Source organism: Macrobrachium nipponense, chromosome 24 (genome assembly GCF_015104395.2).
Source record: "Macrobrachium nipponense isolate FS-2020 chromosome 24, ASM1510439v2, whole genome shotgun sequence".
Lineage (NCBI taxonomy): Eukaryota > Metazoa > Arthropoda > Malacostraca > Decapoda > Palaemonidae > Macrobrachium > Macrobrachium nipponense.
The window spans coordinates 67,098,635-67,119,794 of NC_061091.1; the positions used below are offsets into that span (position 1 = coordinate 67,098,635).

At 41.3% G+C, this 21,160-nt stretch overlaps 1 protein-coding gene across 2 annotated transcripts in view; it reads right to left on the reverse strand.

Moving 5' to 3' along the window:
- The window catches only part of LOC135205737 (uncharacterized), an 87,964-nt gene that overhangs the window by 24,372 nt on the left and 42,432 nt on the right, over positions 1-21,160 (reverse strand). For both annotated transcript variants that reach the window (XM_064236830.1, XM_064236831.1), the window contains exons 10-11: positions 17,400-17,848; positions 15,014-15,139 (exon numbers count right to left, since the gene is read on the reverse strand). In XM_064236830.1, coding sequence (XP_064092900.1) covers positions 15,014-15,139; positions 17,400-17,848 — 575 coding nt within the window. The remainder of the gene's footprint in view (positions 1-15,013; positions 15,140-17,399; positions 17,849-21,160) is intronic.

The window sequence follows — 21,160 nt, forward strand, 5'->3', positions numbered from 1 at the left end:
TATATATATATGTATATAGTATATATATATATATATATATATATATATATATATATATATATATATATATATAATGTGTATATGTATTATATATATATATATATATATATTGCTACGTTTATAGAACGCCTCGCCTTCCCAACAGTTTTAGCGATATTAGTTATAAAAGAAGCAGCCATGCCTTCTCCTAAAGCAACTGATGTTGGGAGAGAGAGCATGTTGTAGGGAGGTATTTTCGGTCTGACGGAAGCTTAGGGTAAAAGAGGCAAGTCACAAGAGTAGCTAGGCTTCGAAATGGATCTTAGGGACCTCTCAATAAGACCTCTATTTCCTTCCCAATTTGCTGGCGTTGTGTTTCACTTTTCAGGCAGCATGCCCGAGGCCGATGTATGGAAGCCCAAGTCATTAAGGGTAGAACCAGGATCTCTCTCAGTCCTCTACAGTCTGGTGACAAGGACAGATGTCCAGCCGGCCAGACCTCCAGACTTAAGCCTATCGGCTCGGCGTACTGGCGGGCACGAACCCCAGACCTGAACAGAGTCATGCCGCATTCTTCCACAACGATACACTGAATATTGCATCCAGGTACGTCTAAAAGTGTAAACTTCAACCCAGCACCTTTTACTAACATACGACTCTTGCTAATTTCATTTTCAAGTCTCATTTTTACCCCATTCTACATCAAAAGCCCTTTGTCCTCATCGGGCCCCACCGTGCTTCCCTTTGTGACTTGTTAAAGACCAAGCTTTCAGTGCATACCTCAGTGAAAACATTAGAGTTTCCTTCCCCCAATATTAGAGAATTAATCAGCCTTAATTAAAGCAAGAAGTCATTTTTTCTTTTATCTTGTTTAATCTGGGTATTCTTTTCCAGATTCCCATGAGTCACGTGCCCAGTCTCTCTGCCCGCAAGTGTGCATTACCCAAGTTTATGAAAAAACCAGCTTGAATTAATCCACTTGGAGCCAGCTATTATCCATTTGTGAGAGATATATAAGTCCCCTTCTCCAGGCCAGTAAGGGCCCTTTTGTAAATAAATAGCTGTAAAGTAACGAGCTGAATTTTTCTGGCGACCTTTCCCTCTAAGAAATTATCAATAACTATCAGTTTACGGTAAGTTAAAGCAATTTCCTCTTGAAATCCCTCAATTATTTCCGTTTACGTATATAGCCTCTCTCAAGGCCCGGCAAATACGTAACAATATATATACATTTATATATATATATATATATATATATATATATATATATATATATATATATATATATATATATATATATATATATATATGTATGTATTATACATATATATGTATATATATACACATATATATATATAATATATATATATATATATATATATATTATATATATATATATATATATATATATATATATATATATATATATATATATATATATATATATATAATATATAGTGGTACCTCGAGATACGAAATTAATCCGTTCCAAGGCGCCCTTCGTATCATGAATTTTTCGTATCTTGGACCGCATTTTACATGTAAAATGCCTAATCCATTCCAAGCCCTACAAAAACACCCCAGTTAAATTTCATAATAAAGCTAAATTGACCTATAAACTATGAAATACTACAACAATTTGGAGCATTCAATACCTAATTTAATATGTACAGTAAGTTCCAGAAGTGAAGCGACAAATCTCAGAATTGATCGTACTTCTTTAGAAACTCATGGGGTTGCCAGCTAGTATATTTTATTCCAATTATTGTCATCCTATTTATCTAATAAAACGTATCAGTGATTAACTGTATAAGCGCACAAAATATTTCCCCAGTGAATGATCAATGTTAGTTCAGTAATTGTTTATTAATAGAAAAAAAAAGAATTTCCCCAAAGAAACATCTGCGGCTTCCAAAGTGTGATATGAAGTGTTCACCATAGAGTGGCAGCAGGAACCGAGTGCATACGTATTGGCCTAATATTTGTAAATTAACTTTCTACTTTTATAGCGTTATATCGAAAGTTATTATGATTTCTTTTGATAAAGCACAGAGAAGTTTAGCATCTGATTAAAAGAAAAATAAATAAGACAAGTTGGTGTATAAAAAAAAAAAAAAAAAAAAAAAATCCAAGTTATGTGCGCGTTTAGCGTTGGTTACATGGTTAGGCCTATTTCAAGAATCAAGGAAATATATTTTCCAGCTTGTTAGTTAATAATTTCGTGGAACTTCTCGATTGTGCAAATTTTTGCATGCTGAATTGCGTTCAGGGTCGCACCAAACAAGTATTTTCGTAGGTTTCCACTTTTTTTTTTTTGCAGTGCATAAGTGAGACTATTCTTGTCCATACGATCGGAGTGTGAATATGCTTGGCGAGCATTATTTTAATTCGAGTATCCCTTGTTATGCTCTCTCTCTCTCTCTCTCTCTCTCTCTCTCTCTGTCTCTCTCTCTCTCTCTCTCTCTCTCTCTCTCAGGAAGTTTTTATCTATCAGGAATAACCAGAGGTCTGTTTTAAGATCGAAGCACTAGGCCTATTGGTCATGCTCAGGTGCTTCTTTATATATATATATATATATATATAATATATATATATATATATATATATATATATATATATATATATATATATATATATATATATATATATATATATATATATATATATATATATATATATATCCCCAAAAAAACTCATAAATTTCTGTTATGCAATGATACTTGACTGGATCGAACTGATTACTGGTTGTCAGTGGAAATATGAAATGGGTGGGATGATCACTCCCTTATGATACGCCCACTTACGCAAATTCAGTCTTAAATTTCACGGTTGGGATGATTCGAAGATTTGAGGTAAAAGGTTGAAGTGAAAAAGGTGGAGTTAGTATTGTGGGTAGAGGTAGAGGTAGAGGGGCGAAGGGGTAGTTGGGGTCTGTCTTCTCCCTACTTAACCAGATGGTGATTTTACGGGTGTTCTGGTTGCTTGCGACCGACTTTCTTATTTTTTATATAGCGAGTCTGTTTCCCAGGTGCAAGGACAGGTCCTGGTGTCGGTCCTGAAGGTTCTATCTTTGCCTAAATAACAGACAGTGGCCCTGCATTGTAAGCCTTGCAATGCCCGGAACTAGGCCTAGTCACCTGGACAATGAAGAAGCTGGGCCTGAAAAATAACATCATAAACCTGCTGCTGCTGAAGGCCATGGAGGGGAGCCTCTCCATATACTCTAATTATATGGGGATGGCAGGAGGAGGCGACGTGACGTAGCGGACGCGGTGGGACGCAACCGGCCAAAAAGACGTTCCTCCGGGGCAGGACCCCGTTGAGTGGAGATAGTGCCGGGACAGAAGGTAGCTAGACAACATCAGGGGACCTTCTGTGATAGGAAATGAGTTTAAATAGCTTAATCTAGTTAGGCAAAAGAGGTTAGCGCTAACCAATGAGTTAGGAAAAATCAGGGATGGTATGTAGGTAGGTTAGGCTGGCCAATAAAAAAAAATAATAATAAAAATCATAATAATAATTAATTAAAAAAAAAAAAAAAACAAAAAAAAAAAAAAAAAAGACAGCAGCAGTTAGAAGCCTTCTCGAAGATGGTGTTTTATGCTCGGTCCTAGAAGCTAGAATCAGAACTACCAACCACCCCCATCTTCTCCATCGAATCTAGGTGCATTCATAGTTGATTATGTTTAATGTCGCAGAGATTTTCCCTTCACATTCTATTGATACTTGGATGGTTTTATGCATCTTCGCTAAAATAATTGATAATACACTATAATACTAAATATTTGTTTCCACATTGCTCGAAATATACATTGGTAATGTTGGTAATCCTGTGTTGAACGAGAATTTCAAATTGTTTCGTTTCAATAGTTAGAAGTAATTGCTATACTTTACTTTAAAATAATTACTATTACCCAAATTTTTTTTCTTATGATTATAAATATCATAGATTTGATATTTGTGCATCATATGTTAGCTTTATTTTGCTTGATAGAGCTTTCACTGAGGGAAAAAAATATATTTTTCAGCTACGAGTTGTAGTTGCCAGTTAGTGAATTTCGAACGAAATTCTTTGAAATTTGTCGCTTCAGTTTTGGAACTTACTGTACTGCTAATTACCTGTAAATAAAGTGTATTAGTGTATATGGTATACAACAAATACTGTACGTATGTAGTAAAATGTGGAAGCTTACCTTTCGAGTAAGGCTATCTCCGAAAGTGGCGACAGAGGAGGAGGACAAAAGGCAGATAAGTACGTACATACGTACACTTAACTTTATGAAACACATATTAAAATGTAAGGAAAACATACATAAACTAAACTTTACGAAACACATTAACAAAACTGTAATACTAAACTTTACAAAAAACTAAAATAAAAAAAAAAAATTTTCTTTTTTATTTTTACATTTTTTTTTACTTTTTTATACTTTACGTACGTTGTTTTTTTTTATGCAAAATTTCAACTTCACCACTTTAAAAAATAAATATCCAAGGAAGATTCCTTCTGCCTACTTTTGCCAATGTTCCTGAAACGACTCGGGCAAACCTCATCCAACTGCGCAAGCATACAACCTGTGTAAGCCTTTTCGGGGTGTCTTTTTCAACAAACGATTGTACTGTATCAAAAGCGGCTAGAACATCCTTAATTTCTGCTGTTGTCATAGGGTCGTCCTCCTCTTCCTCGCCGCTGCTAGAGAACTCCTCTTGAACGACGTTATGTTGCATGGCCTCCAACTCCTTCAGGTCATCCGTCGTAAGCTCCTCTTGGTGCTCCTCGAGAAAGGTCGTTTGATTCCGTCCCTCAGTCGACGACCAGCCCCATGGACTTGCCGAGTGCAACGATCTCGTCAAGATCTGGTTGCAAAACAGTTTCAGGATCATCAACTGTTTCTGAATCTGCAGCACCAGCTTCGCCCACGTCGAATCCCTCGAAGTCTCGGACGGATACAGCATCAGGCCAGAGTTTCCTCCACAAGGAATTCAAGGTTCGCCTCGAAACCTCCTGCCAAGCTTGGTCAATGAGTCTGATGCATATCACAACATCGATATGCTCTTTCCAAAATTCAAGCAAGGTAAGGTTTGTGGTATTGGTAATGTCGAAACATCTCCTTAAAAGATGTTTCGTATACAGCTTCTTAAAGTTCGATATCACTTGCTGGTCCATGGGCTGGAGGAGAGGGGTGGTGTTAGGCGGAAGATAAAGAACCTTGATGAAGGAATACTCCGCTAGGATATCTTCCTCGAGGCCAGGAGGGTGGGCAGGGGCATTGTCCAACACCAGCAGACATTTCAGAGGGAGGCGCTTCTCTTCCAAGAATTTCTTCACTGTCGGGCCAAAACACAGATTTACCCACTCCGTGAACAAAAGCCTCGTTACCCAGGCTTTCGCATTACCCCTCCACAACACTGGAAGCTTCTCCTAAGCACTTAGTGGGCCTTGAAGGCTCGAGGAGTCTCGGAATGATAGACAAGTAGGGGCTTCACCTTGCAATCCCCACTGGCGTTTGAACAAAGTGCTAGCGTAAGCCTGTCTTTCATAGGCTTATGCCCGGGTAGCTTCTCCTCTTCCTCCGTGATGTACGTCCGACGAGGCATTTTTTTCCAAAAAAGGCCAGTTTCATCACAGTTGAAGACTTGCTGAGAACTGTAGCCTTCCTTGGTCATCATCTCGTCGAACGTCTTTTTGAAGGCTTCATCCGCTTTCATGTCCGAGCTGGCAGCCTCCCCATGCCGCACCACCGAATGGATGCCAGTCCGTTTACGGAATTTCTCGAACCACCCATGTGAAGCCTTGAACTCTGGGGTTGGCCTTTATGTCCCTTCTCCTCCGTCGGCTTCGGCCTGGGCAATCAAATCGCTGAAAATAGTGCTGGCCTTGTGGGAGATTGCCATCTCCGTTATCGTATCGCCAGTGATTTCTTTGTCTTTTATCCAGACAAATAGAAGCCTTTCCATCTCGTCGTGCACGTGGGTCCTCTTGCTGAACAAAATAGTGACGCCCTTGGAAGGTGTAGCTGCTTTGATGACATCCTTCTGCTTAAGGATGGTGCCTATTTTCTACGGATTTCGGCCGTATTCCTTGGCGATCACACTCAATCGTATACCAGCTTCATACTTCTTGATAATCTCCATCTTTGTCTCCTAAGAGAGCATCCTCTTCTTTCCGTGAATTTCAACTTTCTTGGGACCCATGACTATGTATATACGTGCGTGAAGGCTCTGTTGACATACGCACTCACGACAGACTTTTTGTATGCGTCCGGGCATTCCCCTGCGTGCATTCAAGCAACGGCCAGCGTTCGTTGCTCTCGTATAGACGGTCGCCTTAAACTGTCCTTCTTGTTTTTTTACCAGGACATCAAGAAATGGCAGTCTTTTCTGATGGCTGTGCTCTGTGGTGAAGTTGAGCACTGAGTTTCTTTTCAGAGCATCTGCTAGTTTTCTGGTATCGTCAGCAATTGCTTTTAACGAAAATTGTATAAGAGAAAAACTATGCCCTAAATGTATTGGAAGAAGTGGCCGGGCATGGACAAGATGGAGGGAGGTAGAGAAGATACTCCGACACCGTACAGAAGAATCCGCAGCAAGAATCCAGCAACCAAAAGACCACACGCGCAGCACACACACCACACACAGGGAAAGACAAAGGGAAACGAATGACAAAGGGGAGCATGTAAACACTACAGTGACCAGGAAAGGACTGGAGGTCAGAGGTTGTGATCTTTGACCCTGGGGCATACCTGGCTGGGGGTCAGGAGGGAATAACCAGTTTTCTCTGGTCGGTACATAAATTTGACATCCATCCAGGATTCTCCTGAAAAGTCACAAACCCTCAAGTCAACACAGACCAGACAACAAAAAGAGTGAGCTTGGGAAGGACAGCAAGTCTATCTTATGCATACTGGGTGGAAAAATAAATAATTAATCCAATCCTCCTGAGATAAGAATCAGAAACACCCATAAAACATGTAAATAGGCATCCACTGGTAAGAAAATAAAGCAATTTAGTAACCAAGAAAATAAAGCAATTTAGTAACCAAGATGAAAACCAACTTTTAACAATGAAACACACTACTTGACTTTCAGAAGCATTTTTAAATTTGTGTTCTACAAAATACTGATAAGAGGCTAAATTTACAGTTTATCAAAGATAACTGGGAAGTGGAGTACAGAAAGTAATAAAAAAAAGGGATTTTGACGAAGGAAAAATCTATTTCTGGGCAATGGCCCGTGTCGCCCAGTGAAATATCCCTTCAGTTCATATTTCTAAGGTAAATAATACTAACATTACCAGAGAAAAATAAAAGAGGGGGATGTCAGAGTATCCTGACTCGCTTACCCTAAATAAAAAGAGGGTGTCGGTATGGTACTGGGGCGAGTGAGACCACTACCACGGACCTCTTGCCATTTAGATCTCTCTTCCACCAAAATCCCCCTGCCAGAGAGAGCTGGTACACAGCCCGCACCAGCAACTACTACTACTCACCCACCGACGCCACCACCAGGGCCTCTGGTGGCCATCCTTGACGTTAGAGGAACAAGCTTGGGCACAGGGATGGAAGAGACATAGGGGGGGATTTCACTGGGCGACACGGGCCATTGCCCAGAAATATTTCCTTTGTCAAAATCCCTTTTCTGGGCCAAGCCCGTGTCGTTTTGTGAAATAGTACCAGAGAATTAGCACAAGCTTGGTAAAGATATAGAAAGAGGTAACAAGAAAAACACAGAATTACAAAACATGAGTATAATCTAGTTAAATATTTACAAAGTTATCATACAAAATCTTAACTAATGTATAGTAACATATGTTAGCCTTAAAATACGTAATAGAACTTAATATTACACTTATGCTAACTTATGATAGGACTTAGTACTATACTTATTCTAACTTACGATAACTTAAAACTAGAAAATATCAATACATACAGGAGTGAGTCACCCTAGCATATAAATAAGGGTGAACATCACAATATAGCCTTATTTGGCAATATAGTACAGGTGTGAGTGACCCTAGCAAAAAAATAAGGGACATCACAATATAGCCTTTTAGGTAGCTAAGGCTCAAACAGGGTTGAGCCTGGCGGTAGGATCAAAGGAAAATGTTAGTGAGGCAGGTAGAAAGGAGATCTGGATCTTACGACTAAAACTACTTAGACAGTGTCAGGAGAAACTGTGTTTCCCGCTGCCACTGCCGAAATTTAAGAGATTCCAAGGATTTCAGGTAGTGACGTTTGAAAACTGTCGGAGACTTCCAGCCTGTGCACTTTTTTAAGTCATCAAAATTCATATGTTGGAAATAATTAATTGAGGTGGCTACTGATGTCATGGACCTTAGGGAATGAATCAGGATTGGCTTGTTTGATAAAATATAGGATTTGTTGCCTGATTCCTTTTAAGGAAATGGTGCCACCTTTTTCCCTTATAAATTGGGGACCTGAGGACCTAGAAGATGTCCTGGACAAATAGGCTCGTAAGGTCGTCACCGGACATAGAGAAGGGTCTTGAGGAAGAGGGAGGATCTTCCAAGGGGCCCATCTCATTAAAGGATCCTCGTTTTTAGCCAAAAAAACTACGATCTGGAGATAGTAGTTATCTTCCCATGAGGGAGGAATTCAACCAAGGCCAGAGTCTCTGGAGAGGGCCGACAGTTCAGATATCCTGGCTCCTGAGGCCAGACTCAGTAAGAATAATGTTTTCCTTAAGAGCGTTATATAGTTACATGAATCATTGTCAGAATCTGAAGCCAGTTTGAGAACGTCATTTAAGAACCATGAAATTGAACTAGGTCTTTCTGATGGTCTAAGCCTAGCACAAGCTTTAGGGATAGACGAAAAGTAAGAGTCTATTAAGTCTATCTTAAAGCCAAACTGGAAGATCTTTAACACTGACTTATTGGTCGTAATAGTACTTGCTGCTAGACCTTTTTCAAATAAGGATCTGAAAAAGGAAATAGCCAAATTAATAGTCATGGTTCTAGAATCCGTTTCCTTCAGGAAATTTGCTAGTTTTTTAACTGCTGCGTCATACTGACGCAATGTTGATTCTCTTTTATCCGATTCTAAGAAAAGGATATTCTGAGGATCAATATTTGCATCTCTTTTAGCCGCGAACTTCATGAAGTCCATAAAGTTAGGGTTTTGAGAATTCCTGAGGAAGCGAACACAGTCCTCATTTGTACTGACTGAGACAGTTTGGGATTGGGAATCCGTTGAGGCCGGAGACCCAATTCCAGAAGGAGAGGGTACCAATTGCTCTTGGGCCAGTCCGGGCTACTAGAGCAACTTGTCCCCCCTTGAAAGACCTGAGCTTGTTCAGGACTTTTCAATAAGAAGAATTCACTGGTGAAAAGGAAGGAAAAGATGTTATATTGCTTCTTCCACTGATTTCCCAGAGGGTCCAGGTTGGGGGCCACATAGCAAGGGAGCTTGTGGTTGGATTGTGATGCGAAAAGATCCACCTGGAGGTCTGGGACCTTTTGGCATATCCACTGGAATGAGCGCCTGTCCAGGGACCACTCCGATTCTAGAGGAACTGATCATGTTCCTTACTCCCGCCAGATGAGTGGAGGATAGGTGCCATTTGTACTTGGCTGCTACAGAGAAAATGGCTATCATGACATGGTTCACATGACTTGATTTGGATCCTCCTCTGTTGATGCAGTGTACTACCAATGCGCTGTCCAATACTAGTTTGATGTGGGAACCCTTGGCTGGTGAATCCCCCTCTTCATTGTGCGAGGAATACTGAAATAGCTTCCAGTACATTTATGTGAAGCCGGCGGAATTGAGGTGACCAAGTCCCTTGTACTTTCTTGAATTGAGAGTATCCTCCCCATCCGCTTAGAGAAGCGTCCGTGTGGATAACCAACGCCGGAGGGGGAAATTGGAGAGGAACTGATTTGGACAGGTTCTTGGTCTCCGCCCAGGGGCGGAGACACTTGCAGAGAATCGGTGGGATGACTGACAACTTGTCTCGAAATTTGTTGTTTGCTTTTGAGAGCCAAACTCGATTTATATCTTTCAATTTTGCTTTCATCAGAACATCTGTAACTGACGCAAACTGGAGAGAGCCTAGGATTCTTTCCTGGTTTCTCCTTGATGTCTGTTTGCATTTGAGGAATTGCCTTGTTGCTTTGGCTATTTCTTTCCTTTTGGCCAACGGAATTGACAGTGTGTGGGAGTTCAGATCCCACTGAATGCCGAGCCACTGAAAGCGAGATTCCGGCGTTAGCCTGGACTTGACCTTGTTTATTTGGAACCCCAGATGTTCCAGAAACTGAATTACCTTTTTCGTGGCTTTGAGGCATTCTTCGACGGTTGTTGCCCAAATGAGCCAATCGTCCAGATACGCTACTACCATTATCCCTTGGGATCTTAGTTGTTGGACTACTGATTCCGCTATCTTCGTGAATACCCTGGGGGCTACATTCAACCCAAAGGGCATCACTTTGAAGGAGAATGCCTGGTTTCCTAGCCTGAAGCCTAGATATGGGCGGAAGTGTCTTACAACTGGGATGTGATAGTATGCGTCTGTAAGATCGATAGAGGTGGTAACGACCCCACGGGGAAGTAAGGTTCGCACCTGCGAGATAGTCAGCATTTTGAACTTGTCGCAACAAATGAATAAGTTTAGACGGGACAAGTCTAAGATTATTCTTCGTTTGGTTGAGCCTTTCTTTGGCACGCTGAACAAGCGTCCTTGAAACTTTAAATGTTTGACTCTTGATACTACCCCTTTCTGAAGGAGTTCCTGTGCATCAAATCTTTGTCAATTTCCTTTGTTGGTTCCTGAAGGAATGTTTTGGATGGAGGGGGGACCTTTGATACCAATCTCCATCCCAGTCCTTTGGACACAATGCTTTGTGCCCAGGTGCTGAATCCCCATCTGTGACGAAAGAGGAACAGCCTCCCTCCCACCTGAGGGTCCTCACTGACTTGGGGCGGGGCGTGATCCTCGTCCGCCTCGTAAGTGTTTACCCCTGGTAGGTGTCCTTCCGCCGCCTCTTTGGCAAAATGCACCTCTAGCCCTGCTTCCTCTTCCAAAACTATTAAAGGCTTGGAACGCCTGGCCTTCAAAGACTGGATTAAAGGCCGGAGATACAGCGTAAGAGGTCGAGGGCTGGTTCTGGGAAGTCAGGAGGAGAATGGTTCTTCGCCGTTGACAGCTGAACCACCTGGGACATTGGTACTGCTTGCATTACCTGTTGTTGCTGAGCAGCCTGGAAAGGTGGGAACTTTCTAGGCTTCTTCAGCTTTTTCGAAGTTGAAGGGGTGACTTCTGGTTTCCTCTTGGAAGAAAGTCCCCACCGGACCTTGAGGCTCTGATTGAGCCTAGTCGCTTCATGCTGAACCTCATTCACCACTGTTTCGGGAAAGAGGTCAGCAGCCCAGATGGAAGACGCAAGCAGCTTCTTTGGTTCATGCCTGATTGTGGCTTCCTGCAGTACATGTTTTCTGCAGTTGCGCCTAGCTGTCACAAAATCGTACAGATCACACTGCACGGTGTGTGTCTGTGCTTTTGCTAAGAGTTTGAACAGAAGTTCCGTCCCGTATGTGACTGCGGCAACCTCTGTCATAACTAGGGCGTTCAAAGTCCTCCCTAACCTGATCCTTGCGTCGAACTCTGCTTGGATCAGGTTATCCGACAACCTTGGGAGTCTCTCCCCAACTTGTACAATTGCACAATCTGGTTTGAGCTTCCCAACCATGAAGGTAGCCGGCAGATCAGCCCAGAGGTCTTCAGATCCTGGAGGGAGAAGAGATGTTGGCTCTGTCTCCCTCAGCTGGGGCATAGGCTCGTCTTTCATAGCGGCCTGAATGGTTAGCTCTGCTAACTTTGTGGTAAAGGGGATTGGTGTTTCCTCCTCTGCCACAAAGATAGTAAATGGGCTCTTAAAAGCCTGAAGCTTGGTATTGACACAATCCCAATCTTCTAGACTTCTAATCCATTCTCTCTGCGCCTGATCCCGACTGTAGATCACAGTCTCTTTCGGGATCCTATCCTCCCTCCTCATTGCAGCCTCCGTCAAACGAGCATAGCCCATAAAGGGTGGTTGGAGGTTGGCGGGGTGGAACTCGAAGTCCTCAATTCTTCGAGTACCACAATCTGGAATGGTTATCATCCCATCCTTGAAGGGAGCATAAGCTGCAACCCTCCAAGGATTGCTCACCGTGAAGGGAGGAAGAGATTCATAGTCTGGCATTGGTTGTAAAGCCATGCCAGACTGAGGAAGAACTGCTGGGGGATTCTCCCTGAGACCCGCCATCAGGTTTTCCTGGTTTGCCAGCCTCTCCGAAATACTCCGGATTGACTGGCCAGACTCCTCAAACGAGGTGGAGATGCGCGAAAACATCTGTTCGAACCTGTCGTTAACCAAGTTACCGACCAGGTTCCCCATCTGTTGCATAATGTTAGCTGTGAACGCCTCGGTGTCGAAGGGACTAGGGTCCCTGATCGACATAGGAGTCTTAGGACGTGCTCCGGTAGACGTCGAAGGCTCTGGCTCTGTGGAAGCACGGACCTTTTCTTTTGAGGACTTGCCTCTAGACCCTTTAGAGTGTGTAGTCGAAGAAGACTTCGATTTCTCTGCTCCGGGGTGGTGAGCCGGAGTCTTATGAGACGTGGAGGACGAGGTCTTCTTAGAAGACGTCTTCTCCTGGGTCTTCAGCTCCCGTTTCCCTTTCACTTTAGGGACAACTGAAGCTGATGACGACTTAGCCGGAATGTCCGATTCGGAAAAGCCTTGGAAGGAAGACGAAGAAGGAATAGGGGATGAAGATCCAGATAAGCCCAAGGGAAGCCCTTGAGCTCCTAGCAAACCTACCTCAACTAACAAGTTACTCTCACCTACCGCCATAGGCTCTACATTTAAATCCAAGGTTGCCACTTCCTCGGCGATCTCCGGGTTCCCCTGGTCCGCCAACGCCTGCGCCACCTGCTGCTGGATAGCGGCGATGCACGGAGCTGCCGCTGCTGGGTCGATGTACCCGGTCGACTTGCCACCTGGGAAGAGGCGGACAGCCATACTCTTGTCCAGGATGTATGGCTGCCCCTTAGAGACGTTCTTCCCAAATCCGCCGACCGAGGCCCTCAAGGTAGCCAACACGGCGTCCTTCACGGCGGTAGCCTGGAATAAAGGGTCATTGTAGTCCTTACAACGAAACCCGAAGTTATATGATTAAACAATTACGACTAAAAAATGTTTATATCTCTTATCATATGCTTTTATAAACAATATAAGTATACCAAGAACAGTCATAAATATATTACTCCGGTATATACTTACTCCGGCGGTAAACTGATCCACCAGATCATAGCAGATGGAGCAGGCTTCGCGGTGCCATACCACTAGATCGTCATGGCGGATGGCACAGGGAGCATGGGTCCGGCAGACCTCGTGACCGCAAGGATCTTGGAGGATGGCGTTACATCCCGCTTCTTGGCAGTTGGTAGCCTGTAAGTGGACAGATACATAAGTATCGGCAGTTACTAACAGGACTAACCTGCTAAGAGATATAATACTCCGCTGCATGCCGGAGTGAAAAATTTTCTGGGCATAATCCTCTCCTGTACTCCTTAAGAGATAGTCCGTAAGACCTGGTAAACTAGTCCGATAGTTACCGGTACACCGGAGTAAAGATTTCTATTGAACCAGCTACTAGCTCATACACCGAGGGTACACCGAGGGTGAGGGGTACAAGCACAGCGGAGAAACACGAGAAGATTAACTCAGATAAAAAACAAAAGAAAATAGAGGGGGCGTAGCTCCGCAGCACAAAATTTCCGAAAGCTGGAGGAGGACCCGGATGGTGAGCGGGCACTCCGCCAGACAAGTGGAAATTATAACATAGTGATAACAAATACAATTGAAACATAAAAAGTATTATAAATGTAAATAAAAACAGATGCATGTAAGAGCTACTCTCCGCTACCCCCCACGAGCTGGCGGAGCCAGTGAGTCCGCCGCTAGCGCTGCAGATGGTGGGGGGGAGACCGAGGGAGGAGAGAGCTGCTACGAGACCCGAAGAGGACCCAGTACGAGCGGGAGGGATGGCCAACCCAACCCGAACACACGAGGGACATGGGCTTGGCCCAGAAATACCCTTGTTTAAATATGAGGTTCTTTGGAATTCGAGACTTGTTGTACTATTCCATGACCAGTAAAAACGGCATTTGCGAGGCAATGGTTAACCCTTTGAAAACTAAAATATTTTATTTTCCATAAAATAATATTTTCAAAAATGACAAATTTTTAACTAATTTGTATTTTTCATAACTTACAAACCTGAGGTGTTAACATTAGAATACTCAGTGCCAGCTGGAAACCGGTAAAGTTTAAAATAATTGTGTACGCAAGGGACTATTGGCAACTGTGCTTTGGTCACGAGACATGTGGACCCACCCACATACCCCTCATTAACTCGTGACCCCGTTAGTTATTCTTCCAACCCAGGTTAGTTGATAGAGGGATGGTTAGAGGTGGGCCTTTGTATGTTAAGACTTCAGGTTTATAAGTTATGAAAAATACAAATTAGTTAAAAATTTGTCATTTGTTTATATACGAAACAAACCTTCGGTCTTAACATTAGGATAGACTTACTCTTGGTGGGAGGTAAGTATTATTAACCAACTGGGAGTTTGCCACCTTTGATCAGTTTTCTGAATACCAGAATTCTACGAAATAACTGACCAGTATTTCCGAATCTAAGACATATGAATATCATAGAGTCAGACTTCTGGGTTTTTACACAATGTCATAGTTCATTGCGTCCGAGGAAGATAAGAAGATCTGTTCCCCTAACAAACCAATTCATCCACTCATGTAGGTTTGTTATTCCTCTCCCCCTTGCTAAAGAACCATTACTTTATCACAACTTCATCATTTTAACAAGGTCTCATATAGCCATTCTAATGGCTAATAGCCTTTCATCTTTCTGTCCCTAGAGAAACCACTCATAAAATAGGAAGAATATGAGAACGGAAACTGGTGATGGACATAGTAATGCACTGAACTCAAGAAGGGAAAACTCACCGCTACAATTCATGATATAGTCATTCAAATGACCCATTTCCAGCTCCAAATTTAAGCTCGTTTGCACAGCTGCATCTGACTTTTGCTTTTCAACTGCAACTGGCAATTGAACAGAATGCATGTAACCTGTAAGAGATAGAGTACGTATATAGTAGATACATGAGTATGTTTCCTGGATAATGCTACTCTTACTAATATGATACTTTTTTTACTGTTATGAAATCACAAGCTATAAAACATAGTCTAGAAAATGTTCCCTATATGTAATGAGTTGAAAGATAGTGGAGCCATATTTCTTTAGTCATGTCCAATATATGTAATTTTCATTCAATTTTTTTTATAAAATTATGAAAATGAATTTTTCATTTGCTATAAAAAATATATATACATATATATTATACACTATATAATGTAAAACACTAAATACCTAATTTAGATAGCCTCTCTCAATTCAATGTAGGTATGATTGCATGACAAAAATATTTTTCTACAAAAACTGTTACCAATTTGCTCCAATATGCTAATCTTTGGGGATACTTAAAATCTCAACAAAGCCACAGCAAACACACAAAAATGCTTCTATGACACATCAGCAGCAGCATTCCAAATCCCTCCTACACACATTACGCTATTTACCTCTACCTTGCACAATCTGGATCACTCCTTGGCATCAAGGCCTTGATATTGTGATAATTCTTCGACTTTCATTTATACTGAAGTTTTGAGGTCATCCCCTCTTCCTCACACCATACTCTCCTATTTTCTCCATTTAGCCATACCATCTCAAAATATTCTAATCTGCCATTTCACTCTTGCTAACCTTTATTATTTCCAATTTTTTTTTTTTTTATAACTCTCCTTACCCCACTCACTCAAATACCTTATGAGTTTCAACCTTTTTCTGTTCACCATCATTCCACACCAACTTCACTTCCCTGAAACAGACATGACTCATTAATAACTTTTATAAACTCCTCACGGTCTTAATCTTTCCTCCCAACAGCAAAAATGTTAACCACCTGTAAACACAGAAAACTCCAAACTATTTGCAACCCCTTTCTTATCCAGCAACAAAACTATCTGATCAGACACCTTGCATTGCCCCATTTTCTTATCCTACAACACTATCCTGATTACTATACTGTCCTTTCTCAAACTTCTCATTACTTTATCCATTAATATATTAGGCTGCCATGGACACAATGCACCATTGTCTTAGACTCACTTAGCCACTTTCTCATCTATATACACTAACACAAGTTCACACTTCCATCTTAAATCTCTTATAATCACTCTCAACACATTACAATCTACATTATACAACATTAACACAATTTGCATATCTAACAATTCATTTGTTAGCTTTTTCTTGGTCCTTGTATCGCCCATACTGCTTTTAACTGTTATTCCCACACTACTAAGACTGGTATTTTTGAATCAACTCAAACCAAGGCACATACACGCACACATACAGTCCTACTTGCCTGTTCTTCCCCTACAAATACTTCAGTCGTCTTTCTTTCTCAATCAGAAACTTAAATATACGTCTTCCTCTACATACTGTATTTAGAAATGTTTTGACTATCATTCTTAGAGTTATCTCTTATCATTTTTGCCTTAATACATAGGAACGGTTAATGTTTTTATATTATTTGGAACCTCTCCCTCTTCCTGACATAACTTACAAATTTGGTCAGCCACTCATTCAAAATTTCAGTACCATATCACACCCACATCATCTTACTTTGACTCTACAGAATTCCTAGCATCATTCAAATGTTCAACACCTTGTATTAGTAGTTTCTCCCACAATCACTTTAAAAAAACCCATATTTAATTTCCTAACAGATCTTTACATATTCATATGTAATCATGAAGGTCATAAATAAATTTTTGCTAAGCTCGTAAGTACATAGTTCACCACAACTAGGCGAGTTTTACCATACGTGAGTTTTGGACAGCCCCAGTGAATCTTGGAGTTAATTCATTATGAAGTTTAGTATCAAAATCTTTTATAGTATCATGTTATAATTGCTCTCACAGTTATAATTACTCTTTTAAAGATACTTAAAAGACTTATATCAGTCAGGATTACATAACAGCCACACATTACCTGTAGATATTGAGACTATGGACTGGTAACATTTTAGCAGCCGAGATTTAAAAGCTATTTAGTCTTTCCTATTACAAAATCTGTAGTAATCATTGAAAAGCAATGGCTCAGGTAAGTAAACCTGATTTCTTGAGTTTTTAAGATTACTCACTCGTACCTTTTACAGTCTTCCAACTGGCTATTCAAGATATTTACTATACTTTATTACTATACAACAGTAATTCAATATCTTCAGTACTTAACAGTACATAACTCAACATATAATAACTGAACCTGGAGAAGTTGGAGGGGAAAGTGGTTCGCTCTTTATCCGCACTGGAGGTGATACAGGTTCAGCCTTTATCTGCACTGGTGGAGGCGAAACAGGTTCTGCCTTTATCTGCACTGGAGGTGGAGATCTATTTCTGTAAGATGAAAGATCTTCAGAATCTATGCCCCTTGGAGGATCTGGTAATGAAGGTTCTCTTTTAATACTAAAAATAGAATTTTCATTTATTCCTCTCTTTGGAGATGGAAATCTACTTTCTGATGCACTACTGCTGCTAGACCAATTCCTTCTACGCTCTTGCACAGGAGAAGGAGAAGCACTTTGGCGTCTACAAAATGGAGAACGGCTGTGATCTCCACTATGAGATGGAGATTTCCCAAAATATCCCCTTCTTGGCGAGATACTTCTAGATCTACCTCGGGATGGCCCAGGTGCTGGAGAGCCTGATGAAGAACTGGAAAATAGAACAAATCTGTTATGACCACTTAGTTAACACTCTCAGCTCTCACATAGCTGGCTTCAAGGGTTACTGGAGATTGCATTCTTAAAAGAGATCAAAAATATTTATTTCTTAACATACAAACCTATCAGTTTACATGAGCCTAGGCCTATGGTTAACAGCTCCCATCACAAAAAAGGGAGAAAACTCTCACCTGGTCAAATACCTCTGATGGTGATTGTTGTCACATCAAACATTATTTTTCCAGACTCACTAAGTTAAGCATATCTTAATTTTACCAGACCACTGAGCTGATTAACAGCTCTCCTAGGGCTGGCCCAAAGGATTAGATATTTTTATGTGACTAGGAACCAACTGATTACCTAGCATCGGGACCTACAGCTTATTGTGGGATCCGTACCACATTATATCAAGAAATGAATTTCTATCACCAGAAATAAATTCCTCTGGTTCTGTGTTGGCCAAGCCAAGAATCGAACTTCAGACCACCGGATTGGTAGCCAAGCATGAAATCCACTCGTCCAACGAGGAACATCAGACACACCCAGACTCACTAAAAAGAGAATGCAAGATGTAGAGGCAGTAATAGGGTAGGTGCCTGAGCAGCTAGCTAGGTGGAGAAGCATTCCCAAAAATTTTAACAAGGGTGCTCAGGTAGGCAACCTTTTAAGTGAACAAGGTCTGGCTATTAAATCTCTGTAATAAAGGGTCAAAAGTCAGACTGGAACCTTGCAATATGCTACATGTAAAATATTCCTTTAAAAAAATTAAACATGTTAAAACCTTCATTGGCCATATATGGATCTCATAATACAGGCACTATGATCTTGCAAGTGGAGTATATGTCAGAAAAAGTGGGAAGACTTACATGCCCCAACCCCAATTTCAGTCCACCACAAAGGGTAAAAAAAAATTTGGTACGAATAACAATCACTAACTTACATGTTGTTAGTTCACCGGTCAGAAGAGGGTGAGAAGATCCACACTTTGTGACCACTAAAAATAGCCAATTAGATAAGATATGACCTTGAATAACCCAATACATATTCAACTTGCCAAAGGAAGCAAAACCTAACTAGCATAAATCTTTGTGTGGTCGAAGAGGTAAAGACATAAAAGGTTCCATTTTCAAGAGTTTAATCCAGTCATGGTAAGACACACAAGATCTATGGACTAGTGATATATACTATGCTGTCCAAAAAGAATTGCCACCTCATCCCAATCATTACATTCAAGCACAAGTTTTCTCCCCGCCCCAATTGTGTGTGAATCATACCAAGATTTAGTCATTCTTGTCTTACACCCTTCACTGCAATAGTGAAGGATAGAGGAACTAGAATCAGACATATGTAAATCCAATCCTAAATGCTAATAAGCTAATTAAAGCTTGAATGCTACTTAAAATAAAGTAATAATACTTCACCAAAGTCTAGCCAAGACAACAGAAAAGCAAGAAAAATGCTACTGCAATGGCGCCCATGTACGACGAACTGAGGCAGAAATGCAATTGAACTAACCAGCTAGTTGTTTTCCCGAGTGCTCCGATGTGGACGGAGCCTATCACCTACATGAAACCATACGAGTTACAAACCTTAGCTAGGTAATTACTTGGGGAGTTACTTATATGACACTTAAGTTTTCAACATTCAGTGCTGCTGCTCCTTTATTTTAAATATGATGTACATGTTTGTTTCTATGTGGTTGGGATTAATGGTTCTATTATTATCAAAAAATGATACTTTATTTCATTTGTATTTTCAGATTCTGAAAAAATGAAATTTTCATTATTAAAATGATATTGTTATGATACAATAAAGTTTGTTCATACTTACCTGGCAGATATATATATAGCTGTATTCTCCGAAGTCCGACAGAATTTCAAAACTCCCGGCACACGCAAGTGGTCGGCCAGGTGGTGTAGTAACCCATTCCCGCCACGCTGGGGCGGCGGGCGTAAGGAACCATTCCCATTTTCTGTCAGATTTTTGCTAGTGCCACTGTCTCCTGAGGGGAGGTGGGTGGGCACTTTGATTATATATATCTGCCAGGTAAGTATGAACAAACTTTATTGTATCATAACAATATCATTTTGTTCACGAATCTTACCTGCCAGATATATATATGCTGAATCCCACCTTTGGAGGAAGGGGGAGACAGATTCGATTTTGGGAAACAATTTCAATATATATGATTGATATTTTGGTTCCTTAACTGTTAGCATAGCTGACTTCGTGAGTACCGTCACCCAAGTCTGCATCTGCTTTACTAGAGACTCCAGCTAGGTAGTGACCTGTGAAGCTGTTGAGTTCTAGAGGATCTGTCAACGGGGCGTGACCACAATGCAACTAGATCCTATATTATAGACCTCCAATTTCGGTACTGCATTCCTAGAGGTGCCAGCAAGGACGTGACCTGTGTAGCTGGTGCGCTCTCTAATGAACTGTCACGGGGAGAGCGTGACCACAATGTGACAGATCATATAGGTGTTGTTTAGACACCGAATGCTGTTAATGCTTCACTGGAGGTGCCAGCAAGGACGTGACCTATGTAGCTGGTGCGCTCCAGATGATTTGTCAATGGGGGCGTGACCACACTGTGACAAAAACATTTTACCCTACTATGAGGGCGAAGCAAAAAACATTACCACCTGACCTAGCCTATCTGGTTAAACTTCGTAAAACCAAGGCTAATGGAGGGAAGGCCGCCTAAGGCGGCCTACCCAAGACCACAAAAAAACTAAACACCTACATAAACATAATAAAAATAAAAAATAAAAAGAAATAAAATTAAAAAGTCCAAACTAACATATGATTTTCTAAAAGATAGGAAGAGTGCTACTCTCTGTCCCCAATATATGTCTGCTGCGACATATATGGGCCCAAAGAGTAGCAGTTCTCGTATGTAATCCTCACCTCCCGAAGGTAGTGAGAGGCAAACACTGAATTACTACGCCAAAATGTGGCATTCAAGATGTCATTGAGTGTTGCCATGTTCTTTTGGAAGGCTTACCGACGTAGAAATAGCCCTCAGTCCATGCGCATTCACCTTCAACACTTTCATATCACTGTCTTGACAGGATGAATGCACTTCCTTGATGGTGCCCCTCAAGGAAAAAAAGCCAAAGCATTCTTTGACACTGGTAACCTTGGCTTCCTGACCAAAACACCACAAGTTATCAGAAGGACCTCTATAAAACCTTGGTTCCTATCTTTTCAGACGGAGGGTTGACTTCCTAGCTATTGCTTAGGAGTCTGCTTCGTCCTCAAGAGCCTCAGCGAGGATGTGACCTATGGGTAAGAGTTCTTG